General features: G+C 48.8%; 5 protein-coding genes across 5 annotated transcripts; 4 read left to right on the forward strand and 1 right to left on the reverse strand.

Moving 5' to 3' along the window:
* Window positions 1–3402: 3402 nt before the first annotated feature.
* Window positions 3403–4441, reverse strand: EJ05DRAFT_469593 (Tim17-domain-containing protein). Its single transcript, XM_033742917.1, has 3 exons — window positions 4193–4441; window positions 4036–4131; window positions 3403–3975 (listed from the first exon to the last, which is right to left on the reverse strand). The coding sequence occupies exons 1-3, from the start codon at window positions 4391–4393 to the stop codon at window positions 3619–3621; spliced, it is 654 nt and encodes a 217-aa protein (XP_033596395.1). The 5' UTR covers window positions 4394–4441; the 3' UTR covers window positions 3403–3618.
* Window positions 4442–4784: 343 nt separating this feature from the next.
* On the forward strand, window positions 4785–6288 carry EJ05DRAFT_533404 (uncharacterized protein; the record flags this gene model as incomplete). The annotated part of the gene is made up of 3 exons (XM_033749123.1): window positions 4785–5089; window positions 5144–5350; window positions 5402–6288. The coding sequence occupies 3 exons, from the start codon at window positions 4785–4787 to the stop codon at window positions 6072–6074; spliced, it is 1185 nt and encodes a 394-aa protein (XP_033596396.1). The 3' UTR covers window positions 6075–6288.
* A 254-nt stretch (window positions 6289–6542) lies between these two features.
* EJ05DRAFT_444207 (cytosolic Fe-S cluster assembling factor cfd1) lies at window positions 6543–7457 on the forward strand (the record flags this gene model as incomplete). Its single annotated transcript, XM_033742114.1, has 1 exon — window positions 6543–7457. The coding sequence occupies one exon, from the start codon at window positions 6543–6545 to the stop codon at window positions 7455–7457; it is 915 nt and encodes a 304-aa protein (XP_033596397.1).
* A 560-nt stretch (window positions 7458–8017) lies between these two features.
* EJ05DRAFT_504545 (uncharacterized protein) lies at window positions 8018–9376 on the forward strand (the record flags this gene model as incomplete). Its single annotated transcript, XM_033747584.1, has 1 exon — window positions 8018–9376. One exon carries the CDS (start codon window positions 8018–8020, stop codon window positions 9374–9376), a length of 1359 nt encoding a protein of 452 aa, XP_033596398.1.
* Window positions 9377–10494: 1118 nt separating this feature from the next.
* EJ05DRAFT_504546 (uncharacterized protein) lies at window positions 10495–13579 on the forward strand (the record flags this gene model as incomplete). The annotated part of the gene is made up of 6 exons (XM_033747585.1): window positions 10495–10732; window positions 10780–11091; window positions 11147–11199; window positions 11249–11766; window positions 11816–11871; window positions 11919–13579. The coding sequence occupies 6 exons, from the start codon at window positions 10495–10497 to the stop codon at window positions 13577–13579; spliced, it is 2838 nt and encodes a 945-aa protein (XP_033596399.1).
* Between the last annotated feature and the right edge of the window lie 304 nt (window positions 13580–13883).

A 13883-nucleotide genomic window follows, 5' to 3' on the forward strand; every position in this document is an offset into this window, starting at 1 on the left:
TAAACGAGGGTGCTCTAGCGCTAATGTTTGGGGTTTACAAGACAGTCTTACCCAAGGCTGGTGGGTACATCAACGAAGGTGGCGTCATTCACCTAGAGAGGTTGCGAATCTTATTAGACGAATTGTCCCATGTTGAGTACAGATTTTTTGAGTCCGAGAACTCGGATGCCCAGTGGCTCAGAGGCAAACAGGGCAAGGAAGATGTGATGGATCGAACGAAGAGAAGAGGTCAACTAGTGATATCTACGCCCCAAAAGAAGATCTATGAGGCCGTCAAAGACTACTTGATGAATAACGACTCAAAATCTCTATCACCCCCGTTGGATCTCGCGACATCTCTTCCTGCGAGAGATCGCAAATTTGTGGAAGAGCTTGCAGAGAGCCTGAATCTCCAATGGAAAACGGTTGAAAATACCGAAGGTGAACGCCATCTACAGTTATCATATCCTCCAAGACTTGTTTCCGAAGATCTCGACGATGACGATGATGATGAAATTGATGATGAAGAAGCGCAGTACGCCCTCGCCCGGGTTCTCAAGCGCTATGATAAAGCTAAGATAGAGGACCTCACCGGTGATGAAGCACAACAGGTCATGCAAAAGCAGTATGAGCAAAAGTTTGACAAATGGAAAGACGCGCACTATCAGTCGAAGTTTGGGTGGAGTCGTGACAACAAGGAAGAGCTGAGGAAGCTCACGGAAAATTACGTCCAGGGTCTCCAATGGGTCCTATATTACTATTACCGTGGTGTCGCCTCATGGCCCTGGTTCTATGGCTTCCACTACGCGCCTATGATTTCTGATGTTAAGGAAGGTCTTGATGCTGATATGAACTTCAAGCTTGGACAGCCTTTCAGACCGTACCAGCAACTTATGGGGGTCTTGCCGGACAGAAGTAAGAAGATCGTGCCGGAAGTTTACCATGATTTGATGACCTCGAAAGAGTCACCAATCATTGATTTCTACCCGCGAGACTTTGAGCTCGATATGGACGGAAAGAAGATGGAGTGGGAGGCTGTAGTGAAGATTCCATTCATTGACGAGACTCGCCTGCTCAGTGCTATGGGCACCAAAGACCATTTGCTGACTGATGCCGAACGCAGTCGGAATGAATTTGGAGTCTCGCTTAAGTTCACATACGACGCAGATCTGGATTACGTGTATCCTTCCTCTCTCCCTGGAGTATTCCCGGACCTACTACATTGCCGTTGTGTAGAAAATATTTTTGAGTTACCTACCATGGATGGCCTTGAAGTCTATGTTGGACTGATGGACAACGTAAAACTTGGTGCTGCAGCTTTAGCTGGGTTTCCAAGTCTGAAAGTACTTGATTTTAACGGCCAGCTAGGTTTCCATGGAGTGACCGTATTTCAACAAGAGAGTCGGAACGAAAGTCAGGTTGTTACTTTGTTAGGAACCGATGCCGCGGCAAATGTGAAGATTGCACAAGCCCGGCTAGGTAAGGCAGTGCATGTTGGCTACCCCTTCCTTCAAGAAGGGAAAGTCGTCAAAGTCTCGGATGAGTTATTCGATTACACTTTGTCTGAAGATGGTCTTGCACAAGTTGTACAGACACCACACGCCCAACACGATATTTCGAATTGGAAAAAGAAGGCTGATCGCATTGAGAGTGTTTACAGCAAGCGTTTTGGTGTGATTATAGGATCTGTCGAGTCTCTTGTTCACGTTGACATGCTGAGAGGGCTCAGGAAAACCGAGACAGGTGCGACCGTCAAGGAGTACGGTGAAGTCCTCGGTGTTGAAACAGACTATGCAACACAAACAATTGTCGACGAGGTCATAAGTGTTGATCAACGCTTCGTTGAGAGAAAAGCCTTACCTATCGCAGAAGAATACCCAGAAGGTTCAAAAGCATTTTTCTTGGGCGAGCTTGCCTATGGTAAACCTCTCCAAGTCATTGGGCATGAAAACGAACGGGCTAGCATTTGGGTCCTTGTACCCGGAACACGCGAGCCTGAATTCGGTCGAGATGTGGTATCTCGGGTTGAGCGAACGGTACCCTATACCCCTTCATTTGCCGTAGCCAGATCATTGCACTTGAGCCCTCTTGTGTTGAGCAGACTCACTTCAGCGCTTTCCGTTGAATCTGGTGGTGTACGGTTGAATCTGGGCTTAAACCTCAAATTCGAAGCAAAGAAGCTCAAAGTATTGGGCTATTCACGGCGCAGCGAACATGGCTGGGAATTCAGCAATAAAGCCATCGAGTTGATCCAGCAATATATGATCAAGTTCCCAGAATTTATTGCTGGTCTGATGGCGAAGCCGAAGGGAGATGTTTACAAAGATACAGACTTCTACCCAGAAGGAGAAGCTTTCAAAAAGATGAAAGAGATCGGGACCTGGCTGAAAGAACAGAATGCCAAGGGCTTCGAAAAGGTGCCCTTAGACGCACAACAGCTGGACTCGGATGCAGTCAAGCTCATTGAGCAGGCGGCGGACGGCATCATTCCAGCTTTGCCACAGCCGGTTCCGAAGAAATTGACTGCTGTACCAAGGAGTGCTCTCATCAAGCCCTCCGATGCCGAGGCTCAACTGGGGGTTCAACATTTCACTTTGGGTGATCGAGTTGTCTATCTCTTAGAGACAGGCAGAGTTCCCATAGGACAGCGTGGTACTGTCATAGGCATTACGAAAGTCGCTCGTATCGACTACCTCGACGTTGTATTTGATACTACTTTCATGAGTGGAACAACTCTCGACCAGCGATGCTCTCCATTCAGAGGAGCTACGGTGCCTGCAAATGGGGTTCTCAACCTCACTGATAAGCAATTCGTTCTAGGAACTCAAGCTGGATCAGCTCGCAAACCTCAACCACCGGCCCAGCCTCAGGGTTATGGCATGCCATTGGGTCCAGGAGGTCGTGGACAGCTCAGGCCTGCGCCCGCGCCTCCAGCAATTACTGACTATCGCAGCGGCGTAGTCGGTCATGCGAATGGTCATGTTACAAATGGTTCAGCCCGTGGAGGAGGCCCCGCCGGGCGTGGCCAGACTGGGCAAATTCAAACCGAGCTACCATTCCGTGGACCTCCACAGAACCGCGGTGGGAACCAGGGGCGGGCTCGAGGTGGTCGTGGACGGGCCGGCAATCGCGGTGGATACAGGGTGGTCGATATGGACAACGTCACGGAAGGTGTGGTGACGAACAATCCGAACTTCCAACCCCGAGCGTACAATAAGGTTCCACCACCTAACAGCTTGAATGCGCCTGGTGGTCGTGGCCGTGGCAGGGGTGGACACAGAGGGAGAGGAGCGCCCAGAGGAAGACCTGCTGCCCAATAGTAATATGGACACAATATATGAAAGCTAATACCATCAGGTTTGCCTGCGTAGCAGCCAGTTCAGGCAACTGCATACCAGTCGCGATCGGAACACCAATGTCTTTAGTGTTCTGCTCGCATCGAAACGTAGTTTATTCAAAGATGAGATGCTATTATACACGTAAAATATTGTAGACAGACTCCAGAGCTCTGATGCCGCCCTTAATCGAGGACCCTGTTCCGTAACGCCGTCTATGCTTGATGCCCTCTCCAGATACATCTGTCTTGATGTACTGAACCGTATATACAAGACACTATGTCCTTTCACCGCATTCATTCAATCAATCAATCGGTCTACTCGTTTCTGCGTCTGGTCCACGCATGTAAGCATCAATCGCCGCACTGAATGCAGCAAAGCCAGCGCAGCCCAGCGCCGTAGCTTGGGGACCCGCCTTCATAGCCAGTGCACCGCCCGTCAGACATCCAGCACTTATGCCGTTCCATAGATCGTTTTTCGCGCGAACTTTCTCGATGGCGCACTCGGTGCCGGAGTAAATGCCACCAATCATCCCAAAATTCTTGGCCGACGACCACGATGCTCTACCCATCTCTTTTGCGCCCTGCCTCAGCTGTTGTCGGAGTGGTAGCTCTGCCATAGCCGCGGATTGTGGGGACGACATTGGAGTATCGTATCGCATCTAGGTTGTGAAAGTTAGCAGCTTCCTCTCGGGGATCAAAGGCAAGCGTGGTAGACGCACAGAAGACATGAACAGGCCGAACGCTCCACCGAGACCGAAACCCATCACACCTGACAAGACGGCCTTGAATGGGCACGATTCCATCCCAGCCGTCATCTAGGGAGTATTAGCCATATGATCCCACGCATCGTCTTTGAAATGTTGGGGCATCGCGAACATATTTTATCATCATCTGTTCCTGGTCTGATACACCTTGATTTGATTGCTGCCCTCCAGGCATGCCCATCCCAGGAAAGGCCATGGCGACGTGTGAGTAATACAGGTTGAAGTTGCAGAGGTAGAACGGTGTTTCGAGACTTTTCGGCGCTTGTTGTTGCCCTATCACCGAAGGATCGCCGAGATAAGCTTGTCGGCGCATGAGTCATGCACATACATCTACCACCGTTCGTTTCGTTTCTCCTCTTCGCACTCACGCAAGTATTTACCAACATACAAGTCAGATACCGCAATACGATATTGTAACAGTCCATTGATGTTCCAGCCACAGTCGACTCTCTGCCACCATGATTTTAACGCAATTTAGCGTGATCGTGGCGCTAGCACAGCCCTCCAGGCAACAATGATAGGATCAATTTAGCAATATGACTGCCTCTCACGGACCTACGAGTATAAGAAGGTACAGACAGACTCGGCTTGACTTGGGATAATATTGCGCTTCAATGGCTTCCACAATTTGTTGCGATTCTGTTGAAATCGCCGGTTGTCCAGATGTCGCCGACGATAGCGCCCGCCGCCGCAAAGAGAGACAGATGCATCTCATAGATCATACAGTCCCCGCCGAGGGCACGTATATAAAATCAGTGGCTAGCGCGACGAAACCTCCGGTATACACGATCGATCTCTCCCTCCCTCCGTCTGAAAGATATATGCAACTTGCGACAGATTATAAACAGAAGATTCAAGGTCTTCCTGCACTTTTCGAGGATCTTGTCGCTGCGACACCTGTTCCTCTACTCTTGGTGACTTGGTTGTCACGGCTAGTCCTACGCAGACTGCATAGCAAAGAGCAGACAGAAGAGATACGAGGGATTTCAAAAATAACCGGCGTGGATATGTATCTTTGAGTAGCGTTCAACACTCTACTTGATCTCTTTATGGGATGTACAAGTGGTGGCATGAGAGTCTGGGACGAAGGAAGTGGAGGCCAGTCCGATGTCAAGCATACGAAGATGCTACACTTCAGAACTTTGGACTGGGGTATGGATGCTTTGCGCGAAGTCATCGTCCAGCTCGAGTTTGTGGAACGGCCCGGTGGTCAAGTAGTAGCTAGAAGTATCACATATGTCGGGTTTGTTGGTGTTATAACAGGCATTCGGTGAGCTTGAGATACAGTTCAGTACTTGTTGCAGTCTCTAATGATGTCTAGAAAATCTCTAAGTGTATCTCTAAACTTCCGCCCATATCACGACGACAAGACTCTAAAGGCCAACATTAGCTTCTACACTAATCAAGTTTTGGTTCTGCTCGGTCTGCGGCCGTCTATTGCATCACGACTACGAACCTACATCGTACCGGAGAAGCTTCACATCGAATCTTCTGGAGAAAGGACCGTTCCTACGCAAGCGACGCTGTCCGAGATCAGAGACGAACTTCCGAATGCCCCAACAACTGCTGCGTACATCATAATGTGCTCAGGTTCTGATACGACTGTGATGGAAAAAGATCACCGCAACGCTCAAGTATATACGTCGACGTCGTTCATAACTGCGACCAATCATGATGCGACGGATGAGTCAAATAAGTCCATACCTGTATTGAAAAACACCAAACTAAATGTGGCCCCAGGGCTGCAAGATCTAATCGATGATTCACGAGATCGTAAAGCTTGTATTACTGATAAATGGAGAAAGGCTCTAAAGTCTTGCCGACGAAGGAACAGGACGGCCACAGAAGATAACTTCGCTGTAGATATGGGCCAACTTATTCGATGGGTCCAGACTTATCCCACTACGAACGACTCGACTCACTTCGCGTGCGTCATGGACCCAAGCGAAGGTGATATCGTGTGGGTGAAGCAGTTCGAGGCAAGCCTTGAGTAGAGATTTCGGCTACGGCCTTTGGGACTGTAGATGCGTTCAAGGCTTGTAAGGCCCATAATTCACATATCTCGCAAATGTAGATACGAAACGTTCGTCTAATAGAATGGGATGACTACATTGCTTAGATTCTATGCTGCCTGCCGCAGATAAGCATATCTGCCAACAACGTACGTTGATCAATAAACAGGCCGATGATCGTGGAGGGCAAAGACTGATCAAGTAAGAAGAGAACATGTATTGCATAATACACAATTGAATAGGAGGTGACACGAAATATAAGTGCGACAGCCACACCAAGAAGAAATGTGGCGCATTGATCTCGGGCTAAACTCGGATCTATGGATGTCCGATTTCAAATCCGCCACACTTCGAAAGTTCGCCTGGGCGGTTTCGAAACAATTATCCAGACCTTCTTATCAGGACTTTGGGTTTACTCCAGGTTGTCTCTGTATTTGCCCAAAGCTCGTTATGCCCCTTGAAAACGTCAAGAAGATTGTCCTTGTGCTTTCGGGCAAGGGCGGCGTTGGCAAATCGAGCATCACCACACAACTCGCCCTAACGCTATCATCGCAAGGCCATTCAGTTGGTGTTCTTGACATTGATCTCACAGGCCCTTCTATCCCACGCTTCTTTGGTGTCGAGACTCTGAAAGTTAAGCAGGCGCCAGGCGGGTGGATACCCGTACCTATTCATGAAGCTTCGGATTCAGATGCGGACCCAAAGCGCGGTGCTTTATCATGCATGTCCTTGGGATTCATTCTTTCCAATCGCAATGACGCCGTAATCTGGCGTGGACCAAAGAAGACTGCTATGATACGTCAGTTCCTGGAGTCAGTTCTGTGGCCTCCAGGTCTCGAATATCTTCTCATAGATACACCACCAGGAACCTCTGACGAGCATATTTCGCTGCTTGAAACGCTACTCAAATCCGCTACACCTAGTCAACTTCCAGGCGCTGTTGTTGTCACTACACCACAGGCAGTTAGCATATCTGATGTCAAGAAAGAGCTTAATTTCTGCCGCAAACTCAATATCAACGTTCTTGGTGTTGTAGAGAACATGGCCGGTTTTGTGTGCCCCAATTGCATGGAGTGCACACATGTCTTCAGCAAAGGAGGAGGTGAAGTCATGGCCCATGAGTTTGAAGTTCCCTTCCTGGCAAGCGTACCTATAGACCCTGCTTTTGTCATGCTCATCGAAGAGGGTATTGTGCCAGTCTATCCAGAAGGGACGACAGTCGAAGGACAAGATGTCGGCACCGCACACGACAACGAGGTACAGTATCATCTCCTCGTTGAAAAGTATCAACGATGCTCGCTGTTCCCAATCTTCGATCGAATTGTCAAACAACTGGTTACCGTCATCCAAAGCGGGACCACTTGATTATATTTTGATGATTGTGATAGAGCAGCGAGAGGTGTGGATGATGGATCTATTATGAAGATCAAAGTATTCCTATTGTCTGCCTTATTACAAGGAGAAAGAATCCCATTCAGTTTCTGCACAGTGAACAGCACAGTGCAGGCATGAGGGTTTGACAATAAGTCTTGGCGGCGAGGAACTGAATTCACTAATCGCACGCACCACTTGACAACGCAGACAATAGGAACAGATAATAGGCTACGAAGCCCAGAGTTCCATTGACGGGGCATGGCTGCTCTATTGATGAAAGAAAATTTGCAGCAATCGGGGACCGCTATTCTATGTCCTTATCCTCCTTATAAAACAAGTGCGGGCAACCCTAGACTGATGGATCGGATTTCCAACCTTTCTACAGCCAATAATTCTTTGCTACGAGCAGCAATTCTTTGATATAAGTTCCTATCTCTAACCACCTGGACTCTTTATTCTCAGAATTGAACGGGCACATCGCTGGCGATCGCGTCCTCTCCACGGTTTAAGAAACAAACATTCTCTACAACGCAAGATCTCAACTCTTCATCATGTCTCAACAGCACTCTTCTTCCTTTTTCGTACCTCCACAAGGACTTGACCAACTGCACAATATCTCTACCTCCGAGTCTCGATCGTATGACCGTGGGCTACAGGGGAAGCCCGACTTTCGTCGTGGCTCAGGCACACCTTTCCCCAGGGGTTCTGCCACAGAGTCCTACCCTCCGCGCATCCAATACGGGGTCGAACAATCCGATTTGTCATGCGACGTTGGACTCTTCAATCCAGCGAATCTTCCTTTGTTCAGGGACCATACCAGCCCATATGGTGGCTTTTCCTTCGCTCCGTCTAGCCGCAAGACAATTGAATCTCCACCGGTCAGCCCAAGGACAAGCCCAACGCATTTCAACACTCGACTGGGTCACGAGAATCATGCTCTACCTGAGCCCGAGGACCAAGGGCCAAGTTCGAGCCACGGCTCCGACCGTGGTGCTGATGGTGTCGGTCATCCAAATCCACTCGACCGCAACACCGTCCACGCAGGTTCGAAACGCAAGCTGATGTCTGACTCCGTCGATGACGATGACGATGATGAAATCGTGGCGCAGGCGCCACCAAAGCGTAAGAAGGGGAACGCGCTGCAGAGGACGAATCAGGTTGATTTTGAGAAGGCGAATGGCTTGTTCGTCGACTTCGCCAGTGTGGAGGTCGGGGCGCAGATTGCGGAAGCTGGCCTTCCCAATCAATATGCGCCTGCTGCCGACGAGGATGTAGAAGAAGGCAGCCTGCCACCCGACACAATGCCCACTGCGGAGTACATGCGCCACAACAACCACCAGATCTCCAGATGGAGGAGCAATCTTCAAGATCCGACAGATGTAGACTTCCCGCATGACCCCAACTCACCAGGGGCAGGCTCACCGGCAGCAATGCAGGCAACACCGCCGCTAGAAGCGAACACTTGGGGTCCACCGATGGATCAAGCTGGCCCTAGCCCTGCACGCTTGTCGAATGGGGCAAACAATACAAACCGCAACGGAAGCCCATTTTCCGATTTGACATCTATCAGCCGCAGACGCCCAAATCCCCGTGACCACCGGGCTACACAGAGCCAACGCGGAGAACATCATGGAGGCAGAGGTCACCCTGCACCTCTCCCCAACGCCACGGCAAACCCAGTCGAACCTCCGCACTTGCCGCTTCATGGACGTGTGTATGCCGAGATCGTCGTTCCCAATGGACGATTCGAGGAGCGCATGATTGTTGATCAGATGAACTGCCATTGGGTCTTCGAGGCTGCTTCTCGGTATGCCTTTGAGCGTGAGAATGGGATGGGCGCCGTCAGTCTAGACGACTTTGTCAGGATATTTGGGCTCGGACGACACTACGGTCACTGGGAGCCCCGATGAGGGTGAGCGGTCCATGAACACTGTGAAGGAAGAGGCGCAATTGGCGTGGCAATTTCTAGGAACAGATTCTTTCAGAATTTTTGACTTGGATCTCGAGGAAGTTCGTGAGTGTCGGAACATTCGGTTTAGGACCTTTGCCTAGCGGTACTTGTTATTCAAATACTGCGTCTAATATGTCGAAGGCAAGCTTGTAAAGTCGGATTCACGGGCCCTCTTACTTAGTATTACTTGCAAAGCAATACACCAAGACTGATCTTATTGGACAGTCCTGTACCTTGTAAAATGAGACAACTCCTGCGTTGCTTGTCTTTAATATCCCCGTGCTGTACACTTCGTCCTCTTCTCTGCATGGGCATGCATTCAGTCATCTCTGGAGCTGAACTTCGTGATGCTAGGGGCGCTATTATCCAAGATCTCGCTCAATACTGAAACAGATTACCAATGGTAGCCAGTGGTTTCACTGGTTTGTGTTCAAGTTTCATGACGCCTAGATCCCTTCGGAAGCTATCACCTTCTGTTACTGACCACGAAAGCTTCGGCCTCTGAACTTTTCGTTGAACATTGAGACTGTAACCAGGATATGAGCCATCGCTTGGTGTCACCCAACTTGTATGCTCATTGAAGGTTGAATCTCTGTAGTTGAGCCGCCAAACAGTGGTTATCTTCTCATATCGCACGCCTAGACAGTCTCGGAGTGAGCACGCCGTTGAATGAGACTACAGATAATCATCAATCCATGTTGATCGTATACCGACTTCAGCGACTCATGAATCGACCAGTGTGAACTTTTTACGGGTTTGTAGGCTCTTCCCTATGTGACCAAAGATTGTTGAGCTCAAGTGAAGTGGTCTGTATTTACGGACTGTACTGACAAACAGAACACAATTGCCGCCGATAGACTTCGCTGACTGTGGCCCTACTTCTTCTCCACCTCAGCTTTCCTACTTATATTATTCCACATACAATTACTCATTCTCCGCCTCAGTTTCTCCACTTGTCTTCTACACACAATTACTCATTCTCCGCCTCAGTTTCCCCCCTTATCTTCTACATACCCACTCATTCTCTACCAGAATACTATTGCAAAATCACCAGTGTGGAGCTCCGGCTTCATCACAATGGCGGAGCGTGAAGATATTGACATTTCAGCTACTAACCACTCAAATGGCCTTGTGGCACAACAAGCTTCAGTCTTCGATACCGAGGTGAAGATCGAGCCTGGTATCAATTCGGTTCGTCCTGACAATCTGGAGTCGACTGAACCGGCCCATACTGCAGCCCCAATCGCAAGTCACTATTCGCCTATCATCCCCTCGCGCAAAACTACGGTGAATTCGCAAGGCAGGAAACGTAAAGGTACGTTGATCTACAACGTCGATCCGACATTCACTAATCACACGAAGTTCCTTCCATGGACTCAGATAGTGCGGTCAGTGGAAGCGAAGATGAGAGCGACAACGACAGCGATTATGATGACGGGGATGAAGCCATCACTTACAACCCAGAAAGCCAAGAACTACCCAGAATTCCCACACTGCACCCGGCATTCAAATTAGCGGAGCAGTTGGCAGTGGATATCGTGGCTCCCTTCAAGGAATTAATCCAAAGCAGTGGCTGTGAAGACGATGAGACGAGACTACTTATGAGGGAAATCAGTGCCTGCGAGGATGTGAGGTATGGTGAAGCTGTCAAGATAGGCATTGTCGGAGACAGTGGTGTGGGCAAGTCACATAATTCGATTGTCAAGATGAATTGCTTATACAGGGGCAGGAAAATCCTCTCTCATAAACTCACTGCTAGGCTGCGTCAGCTTGACACCACAGGTTTATTGAACTGCTACCTCTCGCTACATGGTACTAACACAACTTTCAGGCCGATGACGGAGAAGCTTGCACATACGTGGTACAAGAATTTGTCCCAGTCCCACCAAAGCAAAAGGCTCCATTCGCTGCAGAAATCTACTGGAAAGGAAGGAAGATGCGGGAATCTGACCTGAAAAGCCATATTGATAGCTATTATCAGTTTTACAGGTGCAAAAAGGAAGCCATCGACGACGAGCGAGGTGAATCTGAAGAGGTTGAAGCTCGTACAGCAAAAGAAGTGTTCCTTGCCCTTTTCCAGGACAAGGATGAATTCGCTGATGAGGAGTCGATGAAAGACTACCTGAGTACAGTAGACCCAACAGATTATGGCCAAGTTCTATCTCAGATGATCAAGTGGACGGATCAAGTCATCGCGAAATTGGGTTGTGATGGAGAGCCTTTGATAATCGAGGCATCGAATCTGGATGCGTTGTCAGAAAATATCTTACCTTACACGAAGACAGTCACAGACTATCTTGTGGGAAGTCAACTCAAATGCTCACCATGGTCAATGGTCCGACTTGTCAAGTATGCCACATAATATCCTTGCTCCTTCAGTTGCTGACATTCGTTGCAGGATAGGCGTACGATCTCCACTCCTAGCAGCTGGAGTCACAATTGCCGACCTTCCAGGTATCTCGCAATCAGATTGACCACAAATGTTCTCTAATCATTCCCAGGTATTTCCGATATAAATCGGACCCGTGTTAAGACCACACAAGCTTACCTGAAAAGCTGTGACTACTTGATTATAGTTGCCGATATCAAGAGAGCCGAGACCGACACGGCCACCCACTCCAACCTTATTGACGCTCATAGGAGGAGACGTGGAAAAAGTGTTATCATGGTGTGCACTCGCTCCGATGACATAGGAGCAAAGCAAAATATCCCAATGTCTCCACAAGAGGAGGAGCAAGCAGAATATCTAAAGCGTCAGGAGATGTCAACCACGGCTAAGTTGAAAGAGATTGGTAAGAACATACGCGCTAGTCGTGGAGATCGAGACTTGGTGAATTCGCTCTCCAGGAAAAGGGAGAAGCTGACAGTAAAGAGCAAGATGTACAAAGCTCGACAAACCCAGGAACGTATCCTCATTCGAAACAGAAAGGTTTCTACAGGTTTAAAGAAGAAGTATCTTGAGCTTACCAAAGATGAATATCCCCTACCAGTCTTCTGTGTGAGCAACAAATTATACACAGCTCACTTGATCGGTATTCCTCGCGATGAGCCCGCGATTCTGACAGTGGAGAACACGAATATTCCAAGGATGGTTGAGTATATATACAACCTTCCAGCGACACGAAAGTTAGCTGCGCTGGAACACCATTGCCAAGTGACCCTGTGCACGCTATTCTGTACAGTAGAGATGGCCTCCACGATCACCAAAATCCAGAGAAAGGAGCATCTCGAAAGATTGATTCTTCAGTCCCAACAGGCGGCTCTTATCGAGGTAGATACTATTTTTAGCGACTTCAACCAGAGAGAGGTATGCGCTCTGGTCTCCAAGTTGACAAACTTTGAACAGCCGTGGATAAAGCGAGCTGCGGTGAAATGTGGCAGGTGGGAGAGTTTTGGTGCAGCTTCTCACCGCGCCTTGTGCCGAAAATATGGGATTCACAAAACGAAGAAGCTGGGCCCAAAGGACCTCAACAAGGAGCTTTTGATGGTAGTTTCGGATGATGCAGAGGTACCATTCAACAGCTTGATCAATGCATGCGAAGGACTACTTGCGACTCTTGACAGCACACTGGAGACAGTCCTAGAGAAGATGCGCTGTACCATAAACGAGGATCAAGCGTCGACACTTACACCAGTTCAGGCTTTCTTTGGAAATCTGAGACGACGCCAGACTGAACTTCAGGTGCGTTGCATGTATGCAATCAGGGCTATGAGGAAGTCTCTCGGCACTGTCAAGATCGATGCGCTTCAAGACAGCTCCGACGCATCTTATCTCGCAACAGCAATGAAGAAGGTATACGAGCGTGCCGCCGCGATTGGCTTTAGAGATTGCGAAAAGGGTGTTACTATACACAGGAAACGATGCGACGTCTTGAGCAATGACATATGCCAGCCTGATGGAATCTTCATGTTTGTGAAAGACCAGACTATGGTCCATTGTGAAGCTGTGGTCGAAACGCGGAGAGTAGCTCTCCAGAAGGATATTGAAACAATCTTTGCCAGTATCCAGCACGACTTTAGTTCAATTTGCGCTACTGATGTTGAGGAATCCCCAGCCTCCAAAGAGCTTCAGAGGAAGCTTCGTGAACTGGTGCCCAAAGCAAGAGAGGAGTTCATTTCGCCGGTCAAAGGCTATCTTGAAGAATGCCGCAAGGTCAAGTGAGCTTTTTAGTCCAGTCCAAGATGGATGCAGAACAAGGAAGCTATAAAATTCCCTGCGAGAGACTGTATTTAGGCAAAGTGCGAGGAGCGGGTAATAGAGTCTGAAGATTGCAATCAGTATCCGCCTGGATCAGATGCGAGGGACATGAAGTTTACATTCGTGGAGTTTTCAATTGGGATGCATTTTATTCTCCTGCTGGCATGCGTGACTTCTTTTAGAAAGGGTGTAAGTTGAAAACGGGTCCATATAGTCAACATGCCGAATCCACATGAAAATAGTAGTACTCATCTGAATATCGCGCCAC

The sequence above is a fragment of the Pseudovirgaria hyperparasitica genome, assembly GCF_010093815.1.
Source record: "Pseudovirgaria hyperparasitica strain CBS 121739 unplaced genomic scaffold EJ05scaffold_18, whole genome shotgun sequence".
NCBI classification, from domain to species: Eukaryota; Fungi; Ascomycota; class Dothideomycetes; order Acrospermales; family Acrospermaceae; genus Pseudovirgaria; species Pseudovirgaria hyperparasitica.